The sequence below is a fragment of the Plectropomus leopardus genome, chromosome 4 (assembly GCF_026936395.1).
Source record: "Plectropomus leopardus strain MGB_pleo_1.0 chromosome 4, ASM2693639v1, whole genome shotgun sequence".
NCBI lineage: Eukaryota > Metazoa > Chordata > Actinopteri > Perciformes > Serranidae > Plectropomus > Plectropomus leopardus.
The window spans coordinates 2294925-2319921 of NC_142179.1; the positions used below are offsets into that span (position 1 = coordinate 2294925).

The following is a 24997-nucleotide window of genomic DNA, read 5'->3' on the forward strand; positions in this document are numbered from 1 at the left end:
TAAAAAAAATCAAGCCAATTTTATCAGGTTTCAAAGGTCTAAATAATTGTGAAAAGTGTCCGAATGCAGCACAAAACTGATGTTGATGCAGGTGTTAAAGTGGATGCATAACCTGTCCTACAAAGTGACTGTATGAAAACTGTCTGTGAAAGTAAAAAAAGTCATTCAACAAACAGCTGCTCGCTCTCTCTCTCTCTAACACACACACACACACTCACTCGCGCACAAACGCGAGCACGCGAGCACACACACACACACACACACACACACACTCACTCGCGCACACACGCGAGCGCACACACACACACACACACACACACACACACACACACACACACACAGAGTAAAAAAAACACTAAATCACCAAACCCCAGCTGCTCCTCATGTGTTTATTTTTCTCATTTTCTTTCTTCAAAAGCAAAATTTCAGCTCGTCTCTCCTCGTTTTTTTCTTTTTCTTATAGAAAACGCAAACAGAAATTGCCTCGTACAAACATTTAAAAATGACTAACGGCAAAAAAAAAAAAAAACGAAAGAAAGAAAGAAAGAAAGAAATGCTGTACAGATTGATGAAGAAACGTGTGCGTCTGCCTCGGCACTGTGCGCTCACACACACACACACACACACACACACACACACACACACACACACACACACACACACACACACAGCAGCACACAAGCTCACACTCTTCGTATATATACACACTGAACCGGCAGCGGAGTGCATCGCTGCGGCGGCAGACCTGAAGGCGAAACACGAGACGTGAAGTGTGTTGAGGTGTTGTTGGGTTTCATGACCTTTACGACCTTTAAAACCCGTCCTGAAAAAAACAATAAAGGATTTCTTTACAGTGGTTTTTTTGTGCGGCAACAGAGTTAAACAGCGCCGAAAACGTGGTTATTTACAGGAGACAGGAGGTGAAACAGACCATAATAACACGTATAACGTTTCTCCGCTGGCCCTCTCTGACCAAACATGATTCCAAGAGAAATAACACCATCCGAAAGTCACACGAAAAACCGTCTTCTGTCGGATTTAATGAGTAAAAAAGCTGTGTTGAGAACTATAACGCGTAAGAGATTAACGTTTAATTTCATAAGCAGCCTGTTTGATGCATTCTGGAGGTGAGATCGTGGGAGTTTCTGGGATTTTAGGATGTTTCTAGGATTTTAGAAAGATTCTCAGATTTTAGGACATTTTTGGGATTTTGGGACATTTCTAGCTTTTAAAGACATTTTGAAGATTTTAGAACAATTCTCAGCTTTTAGGATCTTTCTAGTGTTTTAGGACATTTCTCAGATTTTAGGATGTCTCTAGGATTTTAGGACATTTAAAGGATTTGGAAATGTTTTCAGGATTCTGGGCTCAGATCCAGACAAAAATCATGACTGGCTCACGGGTGCAGCGGCTCCAGCTCAAACAGTCTGTAGTGAGTTTGACCAAGTTAGCAATTCAGCACCAAGATGCCACCAAAATGTTCAAAAAATGTCGTGACTGTGTGGCATCTTGTGGCAATTTATTTAGCTGGATGCCGAATTCAGCTGTTTCAGCTCCGTTCATGCAGAGATGACGTAAATATGATCTCATCTGCGAAGTCACGATGACGGTAACGACCTGCCTGAAAACCAAAGTGTCTGCGTGACTTTTCAAGCAAACTCGTGACGTAAAATCCTTATTTGACACTGTTTGAAATATACAGGGCTCCCACACATTTTCAAAACTTTTCCATGATATTTCCCAACTCGCACGACGTGGAGGGACATCTGCAGACGACACTTCAATAACACAAAAACTAAATCCCATGACTCTTTCAAAACTGATTTTTACTAATTCCAGGTCTTTTCCAGGCCTGGAAAATGTGTTTGTGATGTTGCATGATTTTTGCAGACCGTGGGAACCCTGAATATATTTATTGTCTTGACTGAGGTCTGATGAAGGTAAAAAATAATTTGTAAGAACTGATGAAAAATGGCACCTCGAATCAACCAGGACCCTGAAAGTGCGCCGAGTTTCGAAGTCAATTTTGGTGGCCCAACGGAGGAATTATAAATCCTGAGTCCGTCACGTGACGCCAAGTGGACAAATGTTGTCAAATGTCTTTAAATTAGTGTGTCACTATGAAATTAATCATTATCCTTCCGCTCTGAAGACGTTTGGGAAGTCTAGAAGAGACGCAAGTTAGCAGAGCGCTAAACTGAAAGTCTCGCTGTTTTTTTTTTCCCAATGATTTGGAAGCAGCGCCGATCATTCAGGAAATTTTATACCACAGAAAAAGAGCTTTTTTGACTTCAGGCTCCACTGAGCAGCTTTCACAGGAATGAACCATTTCCTGCTGCGAACGCCACAAATCCAGGTCACTGAATTCTGTCCTTGTTTTTCAAACCTTTGAACCAACTGAGCAAAATGGTGCGATTTCTTTCAAAAATATCTGAAAACAGGAAATGAGCAATTTGGCAGGAAATGCTTCATAAATTGCAATTTAAAAAAAAAAAAAAAAAGCTAGGGAAGGGTTATATTTATAATTATTATAATGACAATTTTAAAATGATGTTTGAAAATTATTTTAAGCACCTTTTTCCGTTAAAAAAATCATTTTCAGGTAATTTTCTTGCACTTTTAGCTATTTTCTTATTCATTTTTCCATTATTTCTTCTTTTTGAAAGACATCGAGCCTTTCTGCTCTGGTTTCAAAGGAGTTCGTGCTTCTGTGGTATCGACAGCTTCACGACGCGACTGATCCACGCCGCCGCACAGATCGCCGTGACCCGACTGCTTCTGACATTATTTAGACCGACACGCGTTCACGTCGGCCGATTTCTGTTTCGTTATTTTAGTTTAAGTACAGTCAGAATAAACATTTTAGCTTCGGTGCTTCCTGTTTCTGCACAGAAACGCTTTCTAACATTCGACCAGCGTTAAGCGCTCTTTCTTGTCATTGCGTACATTTCCGAGTTTCCTTCTGATTTCCCAGAGGCCCATCCTGTGTTTCAGTAATTTAATTTAACATGATTATCTTTCTCGCTGTGACCTCTCCATGATTTCACATTTTGGCTTCAGCATTGTCACATTTACTCTGAAAACTTCCCCCGCTGGCAGACTGAACCTTTAAAACCGCGGCTGCACCTTCCGCCTGGACGCCCCTCGTTTTCTCCGCCTCTCAGATGAAGGCGTGCGGTTAATTTTTTCACTTAAGGGCGTCACTTTGGTTCAAGCGTATTGCTCCTTTACATCCGTTCGGATTCATATTTTCTCTTTTCTGAGCGTCTCGTCTCTGCTCGCTCTCCGAGGAGGGAAACGGACTCGAGGGGGATTCACGCAGCTGCTGATGCTGCGCGTGGCGGAAATCCAACCCGCGACCTTTTTCCAACATCGCCTGTTTTTGAAGTCTGTGATCAGGAGAGCAGGAGAGAGGTGCATAGGTTCAGACAAAACACATTTTAGCAGGAAAAAAGACAAAAGACGAGAGTTCAAACTAATCGTGATTAGAAAAAAATAAAGCACCACTGCTCCTCCCCAGTGAGCGACAGCACCGAAAAGTCCCAGCGGACCGGCTCCGACTCCAGATCTCACCAAACAGCCAGGAAGTGTTCCTCTCAGCCACAACAGCGATCCAAGCTTCCCAAGCTGAGGAAAAGCAGTCAGAGTTTGTTTACCGGAGGCGAGCCGGTTTCACGGTGAGTGTTGGTGTCAGTCTGTGTGTGTGTATGTGCGTGCGTGTGTGTGTGTAGCAGTGTGTTATTTGTTGCGCAGCAGCTCCAGCTGGTCCTGGTACTCTGTGAACAGTCTCTGGAATCGCAGGTTTTCCACGATGACGGGTAAAACCTCCCGCAGCAGCTCGCGCTTCCGAAGGCCCTGAACACAGAGGGAAAACAGCGTCACGTATCGGACAGGGCTGCAGCGCCCGCAGCACGGCGGAGCGCTGAAACGTAAAAATAATCAGACGCAGGGAGGAAAAGGACAGAATACAGATGTAACATCCACAAACACAAACCTAGTAAGAAAATCCTGCAAACACATCTATACATCGAGCACACAGTTACTCTCGGTCAAGAGACGCTCCTGCAGTATTTTCTCTCTAAATTACATCGTATATTTTCATTAGTATTTTGCAGTGTAAAATACAAACAGCTGAACAAAAATTGCTACACCTTCATAAGAAACAACGGACGGAGGAGATTTGGAGTAAGTCAAGACTCAGAAATGATGTTCAAATCAAAGACTTCGCTGAGCCTTATTCAAAATAAAGCTTCAGGAGGGGACGGAGGTCGCTGTGCGCTCGGGTAACATCCGGTACTTTAAATCTGCCGATAGAAGTCGGTATAAAGTCATGGTGAAGAGCAGCGTGTGTGTTTGTGTGATCTTGAAGCTTCTGAGGATGAATTTCATTCTTTGCTCTGCTGCCCTCTGTACAGTCACCCGACAGAGCATTTCTTTAAAAACAGACTTATTTTGGGTGTCTGAGCGTCACATGTTGAGTCGGCTCTTTGAGAAGATTTACGCTTCGGCCAGATTCACTGAAAATGTGCGGATATTAAAACACTGTATCCACTGTCCATGATTGATTTGTGTAAATTTGTGGATGTATTAGGAAATGTTTTGAGATCATCTTTGTGTTTTTGCATTTTTATCGTCAGAGTCATGTGGGCCAGGCACAGTAACGTGCATGACACTTATCAATCAATCAAATCTACACAACATCCAGAAAAGACACTGATAGGACGTACGTCTTATACACGTCTTATCTGGACATCATACAGATGTTTAATTCCACTTCAAATGAAATTTAATGCCAACTGCAAGGCCATACTTACAAAGGTCTAAAAGATATATATTTGTTTTTTTGTTATTTAATAAAACATGTTTTATGGCTTTGACATTGTTTGCTTTTTTTGAAACAAAATAAAATGTATTATTATTATGTGAAAAAATCTGTGATTTTTTTCCTGTCAGCTTGTTTGTATAATTATTTCTCTATTTTCATTTTTCATGTTAGAAATCAAATCAAATCAAATCAAATCAAATCAAATCAGTGGTACCAGGGTGGTGGGCTCCCAGGACGTGGCAGCTGATTTGTGGACGGGACCCAGCAGCTCCTTACAGAGTTCTCTGAGACGATACTCTGAGCCTGCAGGGAAAACACACACACACACACACACACACACACACACACACACACACACACACACACACACACACACACACACACACACACACACACACACACTTCAGTGAAATGCAGACTCGACACTCTTCTACAGTCAGTTGTTCTGCGTCTGTGGAAATCCTCACGGAGCGACGGTTTGGTACCTTCGTTGACGAGGAAGCGGGCGTAGATGAGCAGCCAGTAGCGATACTCCTGCGCCGACTGCAGCGTCAGAGCGGACGCCAGCTGGTTCTCCAGGAAGGCGAGCGTCATGCTCTGCTGCAGGTGGTGCGGGGTGGACGAGAGGCGGGACGCCAGCCGACCGGCACTGCGGGAACAACACACACTTTTCATTTTCCTCTTCATCACATTTAATCCGGAGTGAAAAGGGGAGATTTCACGACTCTGCCGTACTTGAGGTTGCGTCCCTGCATGACGGCGAGCGGTCCCGAGGACACAGGTGCATCTTGGGTAGGGAGGCAGCTCCTGAAGTCAGCACACTGGACCAAAGAGTCTCCTTTATCTGCTATCAGAGTCCTGAGAGACACAGTACGGTTATTATCTCGGGGGCCACTTTTCCAGACCGACAGGAGGCCAGGGGCCACAGCAGAACAATACACGTCTCCAGGATTTTAGGACTTCTCTAAGACTTAAGGACATTTCCAGGACTTTAGGACAATTTTAGGAATTCAAGGACATTTCTAACATTTTAAGACATTTTATGAATTTTGGGACATTTTCAAGATTTGAGGAGTTTTTACAAATTTAAGATTATGGGACATTATACAAATTTTGGGATGTTTCTAGGACTCAAGGATATTTCCAGGATTTCAAGACGTCTCTAGGATTTTAGGAGGTTTCTATGACTTAATATCTTTCAATGATTTAAGGATATTTCTAGGACTTTAGGTTATTTCTGAAGTTTTTGGTAATTTCTATGATTTTAGGATGTTTCTAAGAATTAAGGATGTTTCAAGGACTTAAGGACATTTCTATGATTTAAGGACGTTTCTGTTCACTAAAAGTGCAAAAACAATTCCCAATGTGAATCACTTTATTTTTTTGTGTAAATTAGAAAATAGCTGGGGGGGGCACCTGGCACCATATCGGGGCCAAATTTTATCCACGGGCCATAAGTTGAGAATCACTGCTGTGAGAATCCTTTAAAACATCATCAGTATCACTGTCAGCAGCGTTTTGGTGTTTCTAATGTGTGTCTATTGTCTCTCACCATGTCTCCAGCGAGGAGCTGAAGCAGTAGGACTTCCCGTTGGACAGTCCGATGACTGGAACCCCCTGCTGGGTCAGCAGAGACTGAGACACTGTGGTGTCAGCACCTGTAGAGACACACAGAGACAGAGACAGAGACAGAGACAGAGACAGACACACACACACACACACACACACACACACACACACGTTTTTAGGGAGAATAGTGTGACTGGATTCTTGTTCTGATATAAATGATTACACGATAAATCATAACGTGGTCTGAAACCGTCTTTACGTGAGGACAAAATGTCTTTTGAATCATCTTCATGAAGAAAAGCTTTTCAATAAATCACAGCTTAAATGTAGTTTTGAAGGAAAAGTTCAACGTTTTTTCGATTAATATCTGACTCCATTTCCATGTCTTTATGTGGGTAGTTTTTCGGTCACTTCTCAAAAGGGTCAAGGCTGCACCCCTTTTTGGGGGACAGAAAACCAAAAATCCTGAAGACATCAATGCAGTTTGACATGTTTGGAGCATAATTTTGACATAATTTTGTTCATTTCTTCGATAACAACCCTTTGTTTATAGACAAGTGCTTAGTGACCTCGCCTGAACGTAATAAAATAAGGTTGATCGCCGTCGTGTCCCTTCAGGCTTCCCCTGATTTTAAATATCTGGTCCTCAATATTCATAGATGTCCGGATCATGATGGCTGATAATTTAATGAATTACGTAAAATCGATTGACTCCGGCTTATCATCTGACTCTGGGACAGAAAGCAGGTGTGTTTATTCCCCCAAAATGCTGAATTGGTCATGTGTCACATCGCAGCGTCTCACCAGATAAAATGGTCAGCAGGGACTCGTTCTTCACCAGAGCCTTTTGTTTCTGAACGTCCCTGCACACAGACGGAAAACAAAACGTCGTTATTACGAGCAAAACCCAAAAACACACCGCTGCTCTTACCCTGCTTTAATATCACACACACACACGCGTATCGCTCTGCGAAATCAGGCTTTTTTTACACTAATATGATTTTATACCACTGAGTTTGTTTTGACCAACATCAGTCCCGATGATCCGACACATGAGATTTCTACTAAAATCTGTGAGCACTGACCAGACGGACAGCGTCGCTCCAGCTGTGAGAGCCATGACGAAGTGGGCGGAGCAGTGCAGAGCTGACACGGGCGTGGCCAGCTGGATGGCGGGAAGGAGCCGCCGCCCACAGGAAGAGAACACTGACAACATCCTGTCCTGACAGGCGACGGCGAGGACGTCACTGAAGGAAGGGATGAGAAGGAAAAACTGATCCGGTGCCGATGGTCATTTAGTCACACAGATTACAATAACTTTTCCCACAAAAACGCAAGATAACCAGCCGAAGAACAGAGAAAAGCTGAATCTACGACTGACACGCGGAGCGCCCTACCTGCTCCCTGCGGCGGTGACCACGGAGCTGGGCAGCAGGGTGTTCCAGTCCCGTCCGTCTCTGGAGCATCGCAGCTGGCTGAGCTTCGAACCGGCGACCACCGACACCTCGTTCTCCACCTCCAGGAACACCGATGGCTCCATGCTCACCTGCGCATACACGCTTTCCATTTTTAGCTTCGTAACAGGTGTGTAGGAAACAGACATGCCCCGACTGACTGACGATAAAAATCTGTTCACACCCAAAATGTAATTTGATCTCTGCAGTGTTTCCTTCTGTGGTTTGGTTCATCTGAGCAGATCACAATAAAATCAAAATATCGCTGCAAAAATTGTGTCGCAGGCGGTTTAGTTAGTTAGCTGTGACCATAGACTGTAAATAAGAAAACAACATGAGAGCTCCCTAAAAATGAAACTTTTCAATCTGTGTCGCCCCCTGGTGTCTGACTGCAGGATACGTCATAAAGCCCGCCACTCCATGTTCGTGAATGGGACATAAACTAAACTAAAACCTCAAAGCACACGGCAAATGCATGTTTCCAAAAGATTATTTCTGTCACTGAAGGTAGCTCTCACCACCCTGATGTTTGTTTTTATGATAATGATAATGATGATATGAGGAATATGATTTATTTCACTGAAAATTCAGATTTGTCCTTTGAGATATTGAGTTTATATAATGTATTCTTTATTATAAGGATCCCCATAGTCTTGTTTAGTCAAACACAAACAGCAACAATAATAATATAATACTCAATAAAATAAATAAAATAAGTAAACCAACAAATGATAAAAATATTAATTAATACAAAAATATGACTACTTTAACAATAAGATAATAATAATAAAATTCACCACCAATCAGCCAATACAAATAAAAAGAATAAAATAAAATAAAGTAAATAAATAAAAATATAGTGACATTGCTGTAATATTTCTGCTTTAGACACGTCTAGTTATAAAATATTAAATTCTAATCATGTTCTGAAGTTATTTATTTATTTATTTTTAAAAAATAATTCCTTGCACAACTGACCGCTTTAGTTCTCTGATAACGTCTTTCACAGTTACACTAAACTGCTGAAATACATCGTATCCAACACTGAGTCAAATCGAATTGGGGATCGAATCGGGACCTTGTCAAGGGAAATAAAATCAGTTCAGGAAACGCTGTCAGTGTGGGATTCATCGCTGCCATGGAAACAGAGGAGAAGCTCGCTCTGGCCGCGTCCGTCTAATTCGATATCGCAACAAAGACAGAAAAACATGTTTGTGGGAGCAGATTGGCCGCACTCTGACCGTGAGCTGCTGCGTGTTGTGCTTTTAACACCATTCGCATTGTAATACAGCGGCGGCTAGTGGTGGTGTATCGAGATATTGTTGTCATAGAAACAAAACCCATCTCTGGTCACTGTGAACGCTTTTTTTTTTTTTTAAATAAAGCCCTGCCAAAGCTTTTCTGCTCAAGGAGAGGACACACATCCTGCAGCAAAACACCTGAAGATGAAATACCGTCATGTGAGAAAAAAACGTGCTACACACACACACACACACACACACACACACACACACACACACACACACACACACACACACACACACACACACACACACGCACACACACACACACACACACACACACACACACACACACACACACAGCGTGTTACCTGCAGACTGAAGGCCTTCTTTATACTTGGTGTTGGTAGTTTGAGGGCAGCTGCAGGAGCTGGAGGAGCAGCCACCCTGCTGGGCTCCCGCTCTGCTGGAGGAGTTATCTGACAGGAAGAGGAGGGACAAAACACACGTTTATCTCTCTCTATCTCTGTTCCAAGGACATCTGCACAAAAGGAGCTTTTACTAGAGCTCTGCAATATAACTTCATATTTATTTCACAGCTATCAGAAAGTCTTTTAATTACTTTCCTTAAATGCAGAGTAAATTTAACCCTTAGGGACTCTTTGGTGTATTTTAGGGCTTTTCATTCTTCATTTTTGATCATTTTGGCTGTTTCCATGCAAATCAATTTTGGCAAGATTGTGTATTTGAGTGTAATCAGTGAATTTGCAGCTCAGCTCCTACAATAAGTCTAAAATACACTGTGGAAACTAAATAGTTACATTCAGACTGTTCAGGTCCAAAAATGCTCCATTGAAACCCATTCAAACTGACATTTTTGATCCCACAGCCACCAGAGCAGAAAAACAGGACTTGTATTATTTCTGGGTGTCATTCTGGGCTTTTGACTCTGAATTTGTCATTTTGACTATTTTCTACCTGATGAGGTCATTTTGACCATATTTGGCTTATGGAGGAAATACATGCTATTTCCACTAGGTGACCTGTCACAGTCAATGTAGCTGCTGATCACTGACATATCCCAGACTGTCAGCAGCTACACTCACACACTGACATATCCCAGACTGTCAGCAGCTACACTCACACACTGACATATCCCAGACTGTCAGCAGCTACACTCACACACACTGACATATCCCAGACTGTCAGCAGCTACACTCACACACTGACATATCCCAGACTGTCAGCAGCTACACTCACACACTGACATATCCCAGACTGTCAGCAGCTACACTCACACACACTGACATATCCCAGACTGTCAGCAGCTACACTCACACACTGACATATCCCAGACTGTCAGCAGCTACACTCACACACTGACATATCCCAGACTGTCAGCAGCTACACTCACACACACTGACATATCCCAGACTGTCAGCAGCTACACTCACACACTGACAGATCCCAGACTGTCAGCAGCTACACTCACACACTGACAGATCCCAGACTGTCAGCAGCTACACTATAATAATTCGTTTTTGTGTTTTCATTCAATCTAAAAACATGATGGCATCATGACGAAACGTTGGCCATGTTGCATTAAAATTCTGAAAATAAATGAATATTTCACATCCATGTTGAGGACTGCTGATGGTTAAACAAATAAACGCAATGACAGTAGAAAATTATATGAACGTATGATATTTTTTAAAGCTTGAGTTTAAAAAGTGCATTTTGTGTGTAGAATATTTGACACTTTACAGAACATAATAATGTAAAAAAACAATGTTGCTTCCAGCATGTAGTATCATGACAAAAACTGGGATTTAAAGAGTTAAAATTCTAAACATTAATGAATATTTGATATTTTATGAGGCCTGAAGTTGGTCAAAAATTAATTTTCTAAAGCTTTATTTCGTGTGTGTGTGTGATATTAAATCTGGCCCTGAGGGTTAATTATGTTCTCAGTTTTGGTTTATTAATGTTTTCATGAAGGAATAAACGGATTATTTGGAATTCGTGTCTCTACCTGAGTGAAGTGTTGGGCGATGGGAGCGGCCATCTTGTCTTTCCTCGGCCGTCCCTTCTTCCTCTTCTCCACCACCTCTCCTCCGTCCATCAGCAGCTCCGGTTTCCTCTTGCTGAACGACAGGTTTTTGTTGATGGTGGCCATCTTGTCCTCGCTGTCGCTGCTGGTGTCTTCTTTGGCTTTGACGTCCTTCAGGGAGGACATGCCGTCTTTTGGCCTGCAGGACAAACAGAAACCTTTACATTTTGTTTCCGGGGACGGTTTGTCCTCTTTTCTCACGTTTGTGCTATTGTTTGTCTTCACCTTTCTAGAGGCGTGAGTCCGGCGGTGGAGGAGATGGCGGCTGTGACCCCCGGCGTGGCCTTTGACCTCTCTGTGAACCTCGAGTCCAAGGCTTTCATTGGCTCGATTTTGGACGCAGATGTGAGCAGCAGACTGGACTTCACGCTGGACAGAAAGAAATCAGAGAGACGGAGAGTCGTTTGTTGTTTTCCCTCTGTGAACCCGTCAAGTTGCACTAATGTTTATATTAAACACGGACGCTTCACACACAAAAGATCTCGACCATCAGCACAGTTTCACGCTGGACACCAAAGATCCGTGTCACTGATTCAGTATCTGACCGAATGTCTCCTGCTCTGCTCCTGAGACACGACGATGGCTCAAAGCTTTCACCAGATTAGACAAAAGCACAGTGACCGTGACCTCTGACCACCACAGACAGATTATCTGCCCGGCCAAAAACTGAGGCCGATATTTGGTTATTTTATATTCTGATTGAAGTGAAATTTGATTTTTGTGCCAAATATGAAAATATTCGGTCGGGATGCCTGCGAGTGTGACGCCGCAGCGGCATCAAATCAAATCAAAGGTGGTAGAAGAGCAAACAAAAGTAAAATCTTTCCCTCTCAGCAGGCCGTACCCGTCCTTGTTTTCCTCCAGGCCCTTGGCGCCGCTGTTGGGTGGAGGCGAGGTGAGCATGGAGTCGTGGCTCGGCCGCAGCCCCAGAGAGGAGGCCTGTCCCGGGCTGGAGTCGGAGCTGAGCTGGGAGGTGAGCTGGTTGGACATGGAGGAGCCCGAGGGCAGGATGGGAGCGCTGTTGAACAGAGCCGGAGAGAAATCCCTGCAGAGACAGAGGGAAAATGTGGTCGTGCTTCCTCAGTTTTTAAAATGCTCTGCAGGCGTTGTTGAATTGGTGAAGATGTTTTGTTAATTTGGAGCAGGCTGAACTCTCAGGGCCGCAGCAGACTTTCGTGTTTTCCTACCCGGTGTCCAGCTGAGCGATGCAGAGCGGCGTGATCCGTCTTCTGCCGTCTGCGGTTCTCGTCTCCACCTGCTTCTTCAGGAGGTTCTGCGAGACGACGAAACAGCACATCCGAGAAATTTTTAAAAAAATATCAGAAAAGTATTCTTTTTTTTTTTTTTTGGCTTTTTGACATCTTTTTAAAGTGGAGCTCGAAATGAGGGTCATAAATATTTATGATACATCACTGATATTTAAATATGTGCAGTTTTCAAGTTCGTCTGCATCATTTGCTCTCCCGTGTTTGACTTGTACCTTGTGTGTATATATATTATATATATATATATATATATATATATATATATATATATTTATATGTGTGTGTATATGTTTATATTTACTGAATATGAATATGTACAGTGGGCAACTGGTGTTGTTTTTGCCCAATATTTCTATTTTTGTCTTTTTTCATTTGCCATGTTTGAAATAAAGATCTAACTAATAATAAAAGGAAGACTGTTTCTGTTTGTGGACTCTGGTTTTGAAGAGAAGTTCTCGGCACTCATCTTCACTACACTCGACTTCAATTCATCAAGATTTTTTTTGGATTCTTCATTTACAATAAAGGAATGCAATAAACCTTTTTTTTCATCAATATAACTGGGTGAGTGACTGATGTATAAATGTTTTTTTTAAACTTATTTTTTATGGTATTTATTTTAGTACTTGTAAAGACAAACGTGTGCATGTGTCTTTGTCCTGAACCAAAGCGACGCACTGAGCTGCTTGTTTGTCATGTCCCACCTTCCTGATGTCCTCCAGGGACTCTCCGTTCATCACGCTGTTGAGTTTTGGCGCTGAGGATTCGGGTCCGGCGCTGCCCGGTCCTGAGCTGGCCTGGGCCGAGTTCTGTCGCTCCTGCTGGTATTTGAGCATCTCGGGGTTCTCGATGATGGTGGTGGAGAGCTGAGCCTCGGTGCTGGTTATAGCCAGACTCTTTCCGTAGATGTTCTGATGGATGCTGTTCTGTACGGCAGACGGAGAGAGAAGATTCGGGTTCTTAATGTTTCTGATCGAATGATGGAGGGAGGTGGAGTTTATTTTTATTTTAATCACATCAAGTACTTTAGTTTAGTTTTAAACTTGGAATACGCTTCAGCAAAAGTTGAAGCTGTCCTCACTGATAACACTGAGAGAAATGCAACGTTTAATTTGTGATTTCATTGACTGTGACTCACACTGTTTGTGGATTTGTTTGTTTGATTTTATTTTTCATATATATTGTAAAAGCTTTGATAATCGTTTGCTGTGTGTACCTTGGCACCTTTGAAAATGAGGATTCCCCCTAAATGTGTTTTCCAAGGCTTTAAATAAAATTAAAAACATAAAAAAAATAAAAAAACAAAACATACATGAATCCTTGTGTCTGGCTGTTCACGTTTTAATAAAATGCAATGTAGTTTTTTTTTTTTTTTTTTTTAAGGAAACACCAAAACGCCTGTAAATTCAACTCTCTGTTTCCCAGTATAATTTTTTTAAAAAGGCAAAATAAAAAAAAATAAAAAAACAAGTGCAGCAAAGTTCACATCATGTGACTTGATGACGTGTCTGACCTTCTCCTCCTCGTTGAGCGGATCCCCGAGTTCATCCAGGGAGAAGTCCAGGTAGGCCACAGTACCGTCCATCGAACACACCAACATGCCCAGACCTGTCAGAGTCCTGAAATAAAAATAATAAATCAAATAAAATCAGTCTCAGAGACATTAGGGGAGCGCTGCATCTTTATTACTGCGGTGATAAAATAAATCAGTCTGAGTCTCCAGTTCAGGAAAAGACTGCGATTAAATAAATGCATGTGTCACAGCAGAACTTTTAAATTTGAGGCATCTTTTTGACCAGGCATCTGAAAATGCTCTATTATTATTACTATCATGATAACAATATCATATTATCTTAATATCAACACAGACTAATTTTAAAATAAGCAGCTATTAATATTATTTTTTTTACAGAGGCTGTTCAATGAAATTATTAAAAATATCAATAAGAAAAGCTTTTAATATTTACTTTTTGGTAAATTAATTGTTAGATTAACAGAGTAATTAAAAAGAATCTTTACAATAATCAATACATTTTAAAGTAAAATGATTTGACTTATTTGACTTTAAAAAACTAATTGTTAGATTAATCAAGAACAAAATAGTTGATATGTGCAGCCGTGTTAGTGAAACTATGGACTGCAGAGGAAAGTTTGAAAACTCACCAGGAAATGTCCATAATTGATTTATCAAACAGGTCGTGGATGACCACCAGGGGGCGCTTCAGAGAGGTCAGCTGACACACAGAGAGGAAACACCAGTCAGGTCAAAACAGTCACTAAAATGGGCTTTCTGAAACGCATGAATACATTTTCAGACAAGAGACACTTTATTTTGTTATTGTGGATGAAAAATGAAATTATGTTTGGTTACTCTCAGGCTGACAGCTGTACACAAACAAAATATAACGCTGAATCAAAGCTCAACCTAAAACATTAAATCAAGGTAAAAACAAGGTAGAGTCACCGATATGACGAGATGAAACAGTGACAAATAACTCCAAGCATAAATAATAATAATAATAATAATAATAATAATAATAATAATAATAATAATAATAATAATAATAATAATAATAAAATATGTGTTTATGATGATTTGAGAAATGTGCTTTTTACTAAAATGTCATCATTATACGGACTTCTTTTGGTTGGATGATTATGAAAAACTGAACTTTTTTGTTGCAAATTCTCTCGTTCACGCTCGAGAAAGGAGGCGAAATATTTTGTCTGAGATTGAGCTGAAAAATAATGTTTAATCCCTGTAATGAAATCAAATGTGATGAATTATGTGATTGCTGCGATGGCAGTTTTGCTGTTTTATAAACCCATGAGGTTTGGGAAAATTGTGTGCATAACCAAAAATAAAGAAATCAATAAATAATAATAATAATCTGGTACTTGACAGAGGTACCTGCATCACTGGTACTGACTTGTATTTTTTTACCATTTTGTGGAACAAAGTGAAGCATGAACTGACCCAGACGGAGAGCGAACGGTCCTTGCTGCCCACGGCGCAGCAGCAGTACGGACAGCCCGGTTTGGGCGCGCTGCCATTCTTCTGCTTCTTCTTAAAGATCTTTGGGTTAAATTTCTGCAGAGACAAAAAAAACAGATCAGTGGACAGAGATTTTTGGTGCTGTGCACATTTAAAAGCTGAACATGTGGTGAAAACATCCTCACCACCACGGTGACAGCTTTACGGTGGCCCACAAAGTCCATGTTTGTCTTCCAGCCGTCCCTCTCCACGATCTGAGCGGTGGGACCCGAGTTGTTCATGGCGTGAGCCGACACCAGATACTGACCGTCTGGAGACCAGGACAGACGCAGGACGTGGGTCGTCCCGCCGCACTGAGACACAGAGACAGACGAGAGAAAACGATCACTGGTGAAGTGTGCATGTGTCAGCACAGGAGAAAATATAAAAAGTGAGAAAACCAGAAGAAAAACCTGAATAAAAAGAGCGCTGACACAAAACAAACGCAGATATTTCCATGTTATACTGCCACCACAAAGTCAACCACCCGGGCCTGTTTCAGAGAGCGCTGAGCGGGAAGCAGAGACGTGACGTGTCCTTCTCTCAATGATGCTCACATTATTCACAGGCCGCTGCGTCAGGAGAGCTGGATTCAACCCCGTTTGGACGAGTATTTAAAACCCTCCGTTCCTCTTCACAGTTTATCATTTATCTGAACAACCTTCGCCGCATGTTTCCAATATTACACATCGCGGATTTGCATTATAAAAAAAAATTGCAAATTATATTACAATATATGAACATTGTTAATATACAAAAGTGTTTATTAACAGAGCGTTATTCGCTTCTTTCCATTAAAAATATTTTTTTAAACATCTATGATCACTGGTGAAATGACATTCAGAATAATAATAATAATAATGATTTTTTCACTGAATATTTGAAGACATTAACTGAATATTCACATTTAAAACATAGTTTAACTGGCTTTGCAAAAGTGACGTTTTCATCCTCTGAAATATGCAAATAAAGGCTTTTAGTCAATGTAGGTTTTTAGGAAAACTGCACCGACAAGTTTCAATTTAGAGCCTTAAAATCGTACGACTTAAATTGGTTTCAAACCCCGCACACACCCACAGGCGCAGTGCCCGATCCTCTACACCTGTGTCTCTTTATCGAAATAATACTGCTTTTTCAATAACTTATACTTTGTAATGATCAAATTCGTGATTTGTGACTCGTAGGTGGTTGCAGGTCTCTTCATACTGAATTAATATAAATAAACTGAATACCGTGTCTCTGTTGGTTCTTAAATAAGATGACCATGTCACCGAGTTGCCGTCATTTTGTCAAAGTGATTGATAAATGAGCGAAAACTTCATAGTGCACAAGTGCATCACGCTGTTTAGCTGCAGCTGCTGAATTTTTTTTTTTTTTTAAGATGTTGCACATACGCAGTCATTAAAATCTTCGTTTTAAGTTGAGGTGAAATAAGTAGCTCTGCTTTTCACTGCACTCTCTGCCACAGCGTCTCCAAACGCTGCTGACTGTTTCGGTACCTCGCTGAAGGGTTTGGTGATGTTGGCCTCCATCTGCCAGTCCACGGTCCTCCACACTCTGAGGCTGTGGTCGTCCGCCTGCGAGGCGATGTATTTCCCCACCGGATCCCACGTCAGACCTTTAACCAACCCCGTGTGTCCTCGCAGACATGTCACCATCTCTGGAGAGACGCAGGGACGACAGACACGTGGATGAAAATATCTTCCTGCTGCATCAACTTGTTACACTGAATATGAGTTGTTTAACCCCTCGAAACCCAGATTGACATCAGTTTTCTTGTGCTGTGTTCAGACGCATTTCACAGCGTCTGAAACAGAGCTGGGCGATACGGAAAAAGTCTTATCACGATATTTTTTTTCATATCAGTCGGTATCGATATATATCATGATAATAAAGAAAACTGGTTTAAAAGTAGCGATCAGGCAAAATGAACAACGCAATGATGTCACCTTGGCCTCCGGGATTTTTTTTCAGACAAATTTCTGTCATTTTAGACCAAATTCTATATTTGCCATATTATAATAATAAAAATAATTGTTAATAAATAATTGCACGACAGCGTGAAGAGAGGGCTAACGTGCCAGTACGTGTGAGATTTGAAAAACTATTATGAGACGAGGTGAGCTCTGGTGTCGGCGTCTCCTACCTGGAAATTTGCGAGCGTTCCAGATGACGATGGTGTTGTCGACGCTGCAGGAGGCCAGCCACACGTCGTGAGGAGACCACGCCACGTCCATCACATCTATAAACACAACAAACACACTGAAATCACTGCCTGACAGAGGCAGAGTTTTAGTGCTACGCAGCTGGTTTCCTACGAGTGGGTTCCAGTTTTGTTTATTTTGTGCACACTTATGAAGATGAATGTGCACGCACGTGATCCTGCAAACATTTAATCCGATGGTTTCATGTTATTCTTCTGATCTTCAGGTGATGCTAACACGCCATGACGAGGGAATCAGCAGAGGTCCAACGATACCATATTATCAGCTTCAGTCACGATACAATATTATTGCCAATATGACATTTTACAAATTATTTCACCGATTAGAAAACTGTATGTCTTATCTAATAAGTATTATTTCATTAATTATAATCTAATAATTTATACAAAAAAAACTATACTTGGCACCTGTGTATTGACACAATTTCACCATGTAAAATATTGCAGTACTATGCTGTATCCATTTTTTTTTTGGCTGGATGAGCCCGGACCCTAAAAGTAAAAGCTAAAAACTTTCCTTTTATATTCCACCAACTAATGACTATAAACTGATTATAAATCTTATTTTAAATAATTTCAAATTGTCTTTGCACTTCTTTTTTAATAGTAATGTTTATTTAAAATTTTTAACATCATTTAGTAATTAATCTTAAGTTTTACATTGTCTCTTTCCTCTTTTACTGTAAATCTTTATTATGTTTCATATTGTATTGCTGTCTAGCACCTTGAATTGTCCTGTTGTATGAAATGTGCTCCACAAATAAAGCTGCTTTGCCTTTTTTATACTCTTAAAAGACACTCTGCAATGTGCAAACAAAGGCAAGAAAGAAGACGACTGCAAACCTGTAAACAACAGATATATAAAAAAATGGCTTCTGACATTTTTAATGAGGACGATAATAACGATGATAATAATGATAAAAACTTCTGTTTGAGTTGAAGAACAAACACATTGTGTTTTGGGGAGAAACACTGAACCTAAACGTTACTTTAAATACACTGGTTAGGATACAGATGTGGATGCAGAAACTTTTATAAATGTTTTTGTGTCTGCGTTACTGTGTGTGTTTGAGGATATGATGTGTGTGTTCATGCATTTAGGTGTGTTTTTTCTGTGTGTGTGTGTGTGTGTGTGTCGAACCTCCAGTGTGGTTCCTCAGGATGGTGACACACCTCCACTGCTCCACGTTAGCCAGCTTACTGCTTGACCCGAACACCGTGCTCGGACCGATGAATCTACAGAAAACACACACACACACACACACACACACACACACACACACACACACACACACACACACACACACACACACACACACACAGAGAGTCAGAATTAGGGATGCACGACAGTGGATTTTTTGGGGATATATGAGAACTCATCAGCCAATAACCAAAACCAGTAAATCCAATATTTTCCCATCTGATTTTAGTGATTATCGAGTCTCTGTTATAGTGGAGTAACATCATGTTCTGCATCTTCTGCTCTTCTCATTACGGCCCAAATGAAATATTATGACTTTCAGTGCATGTAACATTCATTCATGTTGTGAAATAAGAAAAATACTTCAACGTATTGTTGATTTTTAGGTACGTGTTCACTTTATCAATAAAGAAAACGCAGAAATAAAACATCACTGAAATATCGGCAGAAATCAGCATGTTGGCCGATTCTGATTATTTCACTTCACAAAGTTAATATCTGCCGACACCGAAGACGAGCTGATAAAATTGCGCCTCGCTTGTCACAATCAAACTTAAAACATTTTAATTCTATTTTGGAAACTTTCTGTGGTTGAAAACAGTCAGGAAATCAGTTTAAATATACAATATCCAGGGTTTTCCATCTTTTGTTTTATTATATCTCTATTGAATAAAAAAATAATTAAAAAACAAATATTGAAATAAATAAAAAATATATGGATAAAATAAAATAATTACTAATACTAAAAAGTGAGCATTCTCCTTTTATTTTTTTAAATTCTCATGTATTTAATCTGTAATTCTAACACATATAATCTATAGATATTGTTGGCTCTGGCTGTACTCCGGTCTGCCCGTTAGGAGCTCGAGTCTGTGTGCGTTTATATATCGTAACGCTAATATCTGTGTAACTGAGTCAAAGTTTCATCGCTCTCAGTCTTCCACCGTCCAAGTGGACCAATGAGCGACACAGCGGCGGGATGTGGAGCATCAGGATATCCACCTACATCTACAGACGTCCAGATCACGATGGTACCTGGTGATTTAATCAGGTATATCTGATTGAATCACCAGATATTGATCGTGACTGATAGTGTTGTCTGTCTGATAACCAGCCTGTTAATAGTTAACTGTTTGATCTCGGCTGAGCTTTAGTCTGATGCTGCGCTGTGTGACTCTACGGCCTCTGACTCAGGTTAGCGATGTTTCGGGCCCGCGCAGGACGGTGAAGGTGCACGTACTTTCTCCCCTTAGCAAGCAGAAGTCACGACCCTCCCTACTCTGCCTCTGATTGGCTCGTACTTGCTGCCTTCGTCGGTAAGATTGTCTTCAGTTAATAAATGCTGCTGCTTCCCAAAACCAAGAGGAGCTCCCATGTTCTGCTTCTCAGCTGCTGGTTATCGTGCAGGGAGTTAACCCCGAAGTTACTGAAGCTCTAGAGACAAATCTCCCCTGTGCTGCTGACTACAGTCAGGGAGCTGAGGCAGGAATGGTTAACAGCTGATCAGATTCAGGGTAAGAATATTAGGCAGCCAATCAGACACAGAGGAGGGCGGGTCATGCCTCCCTGTTAGCGCTCCGCTAACTTAACTGAGGACAAAATAAAATAATCGTGACTTGGATTAAACTCTGATAGTGAGTCGAGTCATTTTGCACCTGCTGAGGGACAGCCTCGCTGCTTCAAGCTCCACAGAGTCGAAAAACAGTGAATCTTTTCAGTTTTCAAAATAAAACACCCTGTGCAGATTGTTTTGCTTTACTAAATCCACTATGGTGGGCCATAACGCACGGACACCTGCACGTGTTTTTACCTTCACTGCCTGCGGATTTTAATTACTGCAGCGGGGAAAAGGCAAAAAAAGGTCAAAGGTCAGCCAAATGACCATCGTGAAATCATCCAAAAAAAGAAAAATCAGTGTAACACACAGTACAATACGTTCATTTTTTCTCAACGGAGCCAGGGAGCAAAAATACAGATGGGAAACGAGAATGAAGTGGTGCTGAAAGATGCAGTGCAGCGGTGAATTATCAACACTTTGCTCATGATTTACTGATGATATATATTTTTAAAAATATATACAGCTCGTTCAGATGTCCTCTCCTTTTATGTGTTCACTTTTAGTTTTTAAAATACAGAGTGAACAAAAAATGTGAATGCAAATAATGAAACTGCTGATGCTCTGTGCCACCGGGCCTGAAAATAACTCACCGACATCGTTCAGCTGCCTGCCACACCGACAGTAAATAATCACATATTTTAAGGGCTGGCTTTAAAAGAATATCGCAACCTTTTTAGGCTATATCGCCACACACAACATATATTGATATTAAGAGATCTCATCTAAACTGCTGTAAAATGACGGCTGATGACAGCTAACTCGATAAAACTTTCTCAACATGAAGTCTGGAGCAGAGCGGCAGACGGATCTTGTGTGTTTGCACACGTTGTGTTTGTTTTGTGTTTACATACGCGGCTCTCTTCCACACCATGACCAGCTTGTCGTCTCCTCCTGATGCCAGGTACAGCCCGTTGTTGGACCAGCGCACACAGTTTACACACGCTGCAGAGACAAACACAAACACAAACACACACACACACACACACACACACACACACACACACACACGGGTTATAAATATAACTTGTATGGATTAGTGCTGACGAGGCCGTCTGCTATGGCGGGCATTAATAGTGCCTGCAATGTAGTCGTGCAAGACGTTCCTATTATTAAATGTGACTGCTGGCATATTTATTTGGAACATAATCAGTCTCTGCTGCTGCAGCGCGCCGAGCAGCAGCAGCAGAATCAAACCAGCGACTCTTTTCTTCAACCTTCAGGCCGCTGGCACAAAACGACTGTTCAAAACTGCTCACAAGGAATTTAATCAGCAAATCAATCATTTCAGCAAACATTTCTATATTCAACACGGTCATTTAACCCTTTAAAACCTGAGCAAATTGGCTTGATTTCTTAAAATAAAAACATGAAAAAAGAAATGAGCAACAAAAGACAGAAATGACTCAAAAATGAGCAAGAAATAAGTAAAAAGTGCAAAAATTACCTGAAAATTAACCACTCAAAAACGCAATGGAAACTAAAAACAAAACATTCAAAAAAATAAACAAAAAAACAACAATGGACAAACCAGACTTTAAAAATAGCTTTAAAATATGTTACCATGATAATTATAAATACAGCTTTTTTCTTTTTTTATTCCCCTAAACTTTTTTTCTAGGCTTTTTTAAAAAACAGATTTTCTATCTATCTACTCATTTTTTGCAGTTGGTAAATTCGTACCAAATTGTTTGTTGCTTTTCACGTCATATTTTTCTAAGAAACTGCACTAATTTGCTCAGGCTGCAGCGGATTCAGTACCTGTGAAACGTGTCTGAACATATCACAAGATAAGTAATGTCACTCCAGGATTCAAAGGGTTAAATCAGCATGGAAGGTAATATGGAGAGGGATGGTTACCTAGGTGATTGTCCATCTGGCAAAGCATTTTGGGAATATTCTCGTTCTTCTCGTCCTCCTCTCTGAGGACTGGCGCCATGTTCCAGATCATCACCTTGCCAGAATCCTCTCCTGGAAACAAATCAAAATTAAAACCCGAAACACTGCTGACGTTTTGTTTTGTGATGGACTGATAAAGACATCTTTGGGTTTTATTTTGAAAATCCCTCATGATCTGTACTCTGAGGCTGCAGGAAAACATTTAGTCAGGCGTGAAACAGATTCAGAACTGTTTTAAAACAGTTTTGTCACCCAAAATTCAAGTCCCGGACACAGTAGCTAAATAACAAATGTCCATCAGAGCAAAACACCCCAAAACAGTGATGCAGGTTCAGTGCCAGAGCGTAAACGATGGTGCCGACCTTACCTTGCCCACCGGTTGCAAATTTTGTGCCATCAGGGTGGATGTCGACTGAAAATATGGGTTTGCCTGTTAAAAACAACACATATGTCAACATTTAATGACACAACATCTTTCCTTTTAATAGTCATGGACAGAAACAAACAGAAAAAGCATGTTTTTTTTAATTGCTAAAATGACACCATTTCTCATAGCAAGAAACTGTTTGTGGATTTCCAAATTCCTGAAACAAATCATGTGTGATGAACGCTTCCATCAGTCAACAGAATCAAATCTAAGCTTAAAATAATGAAGTTCATCATCACTTCATTCAACAGGATTCAATTAAAATTTCACAAAAAAGAAAAAAAGAGGCTCATTCAATAATATATGTAGCTCTTGAAGGGTTCAAATTAAAAACAGAAACACATAAGTGTCTAACTTTACTGAAAAAAACCAAAACTCCTGTTTGCAGCTTTTAAACTGTAACATTTCTAATCATTTGTCTGTCTCGTGTAACGTTGACTCGTGTCAGTTATTGACCGTTAGAAGACATAAACATGTGTTTGGACATTTGGACATGTCACTTTCACCATTTCATTTACTGACACGTTTAGACAGACATTTAAAAATATTTACACAGGCTAAACGTATTGTATTTAAACCTGTTACTTTCCTCTTAACGACATTAAATGTTTCGCTGAATCCTAAATTCAGGCCATTTCTCTGACGGTAACTTTCCTAAACTGACAGCTCGGGGACACACTTTGTTAAAACTCCATGTCGGACTTGTTTAACGTCGCTAAAATAAGATGTGTTTGATAAAATCTGGTTAAAAACACTCACAATAATTTACTTTAAGACGATATTTTGGACTTGCGGCAGGTGATTTAAGTTAGCTAGCGTCAGGACATCCGAGCTAGCCGGGGGGAGCTAACTAGCTAGCTGGCTAATGTTAGCAAACATTTAATAGATTTGGAGTGATGCCGATAAGAGACAAAAACACCAAAATGTGTGTGTTCAGCTGCTGGTTTTAGTGAGGTGTGTGTGTGAGTGTGAGGTGACAAACAAGTGTCGGCCACCACCATCATGCCTCCCTGTCAGTTAACCCCCCTGCCGACAACAAAAGCCCAACTTGGTCCAACAGATTCCTGCACAAGCTTACCGTTGTGGCTCACCCAGCTCGGCTTCAGCAGCTTCATTTTTCCTAAAATAAATATTTCCTCCGCTTTTATTTTCACCAAAAACCCATCCGGCGGTCAGAGAACCAACGCGACCCCTCCGCCCTTTGTCTCAAACTCTGTCCCACACTTTGTTGTTTTTGGGATTCAACTCCATCTCTGCGTCGGCGGCAGCGGCGGCAGCGGCAGCAGCGGCGGCAGCATCCCCCCGCCGAGCTTCAGTCAGGCGGCCCCGGACCGCAGGAGAGGTGACACCGGCGGCGCGGGAACTGCTTCCGTTCGTTTTGACCGCGGACAGGAAGAAGCGTGCGGGGCCGATGTCAGAATAATTCCGCACGAGAGGAACTCGGTAGACTTTATAAAGATACAGTGGAAGAAAACAGTTCGTAGCATGTTTTCACCAATTTTGAGCTTTCTTGGAGTTTGTCTACAGGGATTAAGAGTAATAAAATCACCTAGTTTGTCACGTAAGTGTAAAATTCATTTGAGACGGCTTTTATTTTGAAAAATCTCATAAATTGCAGTGCGCACGCTCAGAATTTAAACTGTCAAGAGCATGTAGAGGCACGAAGAGTTTTATTTACTATTATTTTTAGATTAACTGAACTTATGAATTTATACTACTACTACTACTACTACTACTACTACTACTACTACTAATAATAATAATAATAATAATTATTATTATCATTATTATTAATGATATCATAAAACATGATGGAATTTTTCTTTATTACATTTTTTTTGTGACTGAATGACAAAAAAAAATGCTTTTTTTGTTTGTTTGGTTTTTTTTTTTTATATTTTTTTTTCCTTTCATTGTTTTGGGCGATTTTGTTTTCTTAAAAAAGGGTGATTTTTTTAAAAAAAACATGCCTTCCAGGTTTATCATTATTATTATTATTATTATGACAATGATGATCATGATTACTATTATTATTATATTTTTTTGCAACCTCTGAAATAAATCATTTCAGCATTTTTTTTCTTTAATTTTTTTCTGTGTTTTTGTTAAAGGAAAATATTCACCACATCATGA

General features: G+C 40.8%; 1 protein-coding gene across 1 annotated transcript; it reads right to left on the reverse strand.

Annotated features, from left to right (window-relative positions):
- Positions 1 to 375: 375 nt before the first annotated feature.
- hira (histone cell cycle regulator a) lies at positions 376 to 24227 on the reverse strand. Its single transcript, XM_088076281.1, has 25 exons — positions 23943 to 24227; positions 22805 to 22867; positions 22399 to 22509; positions 21393 to 21483; positions 18864 to 18958; positions 17645 to 17740; positions 16998 to 17158; positions 15645 to 15812; positions 15442 to 15555; positions 14628 to 14698; positions 13978 to 14083; positions 13169 to 13390; positions 12387 to 12472; positions 12044 to 12244; positions 11425 to 11568; positions 11122 to 11338; positions 9461 to 9568; positions 7792 to 7940; positions 7480 to 7641; positions 7199 to 7257; positions 6378 to 6483; positions 5561 to 5683; positions 5311 to 5474; positions 5040 to 5128; positions 376 to 3855 (listed from the first exon to the last, which is right to left on the reverse strand). The coding sequence occupies exons 1-25, from the start codon at positions 23977 to 23979 to the stop codon at positions 3739 to 3741; spliced, it is 3060 nt and encodes a 1019-aa protein (XP_087932407.1). The 5' UTR covers positions 23980 to 24227; the 3' UTR covers positions 376 to 3738.
- Positions 24228 to 24997: the final 770 nt, after the last annotated feature.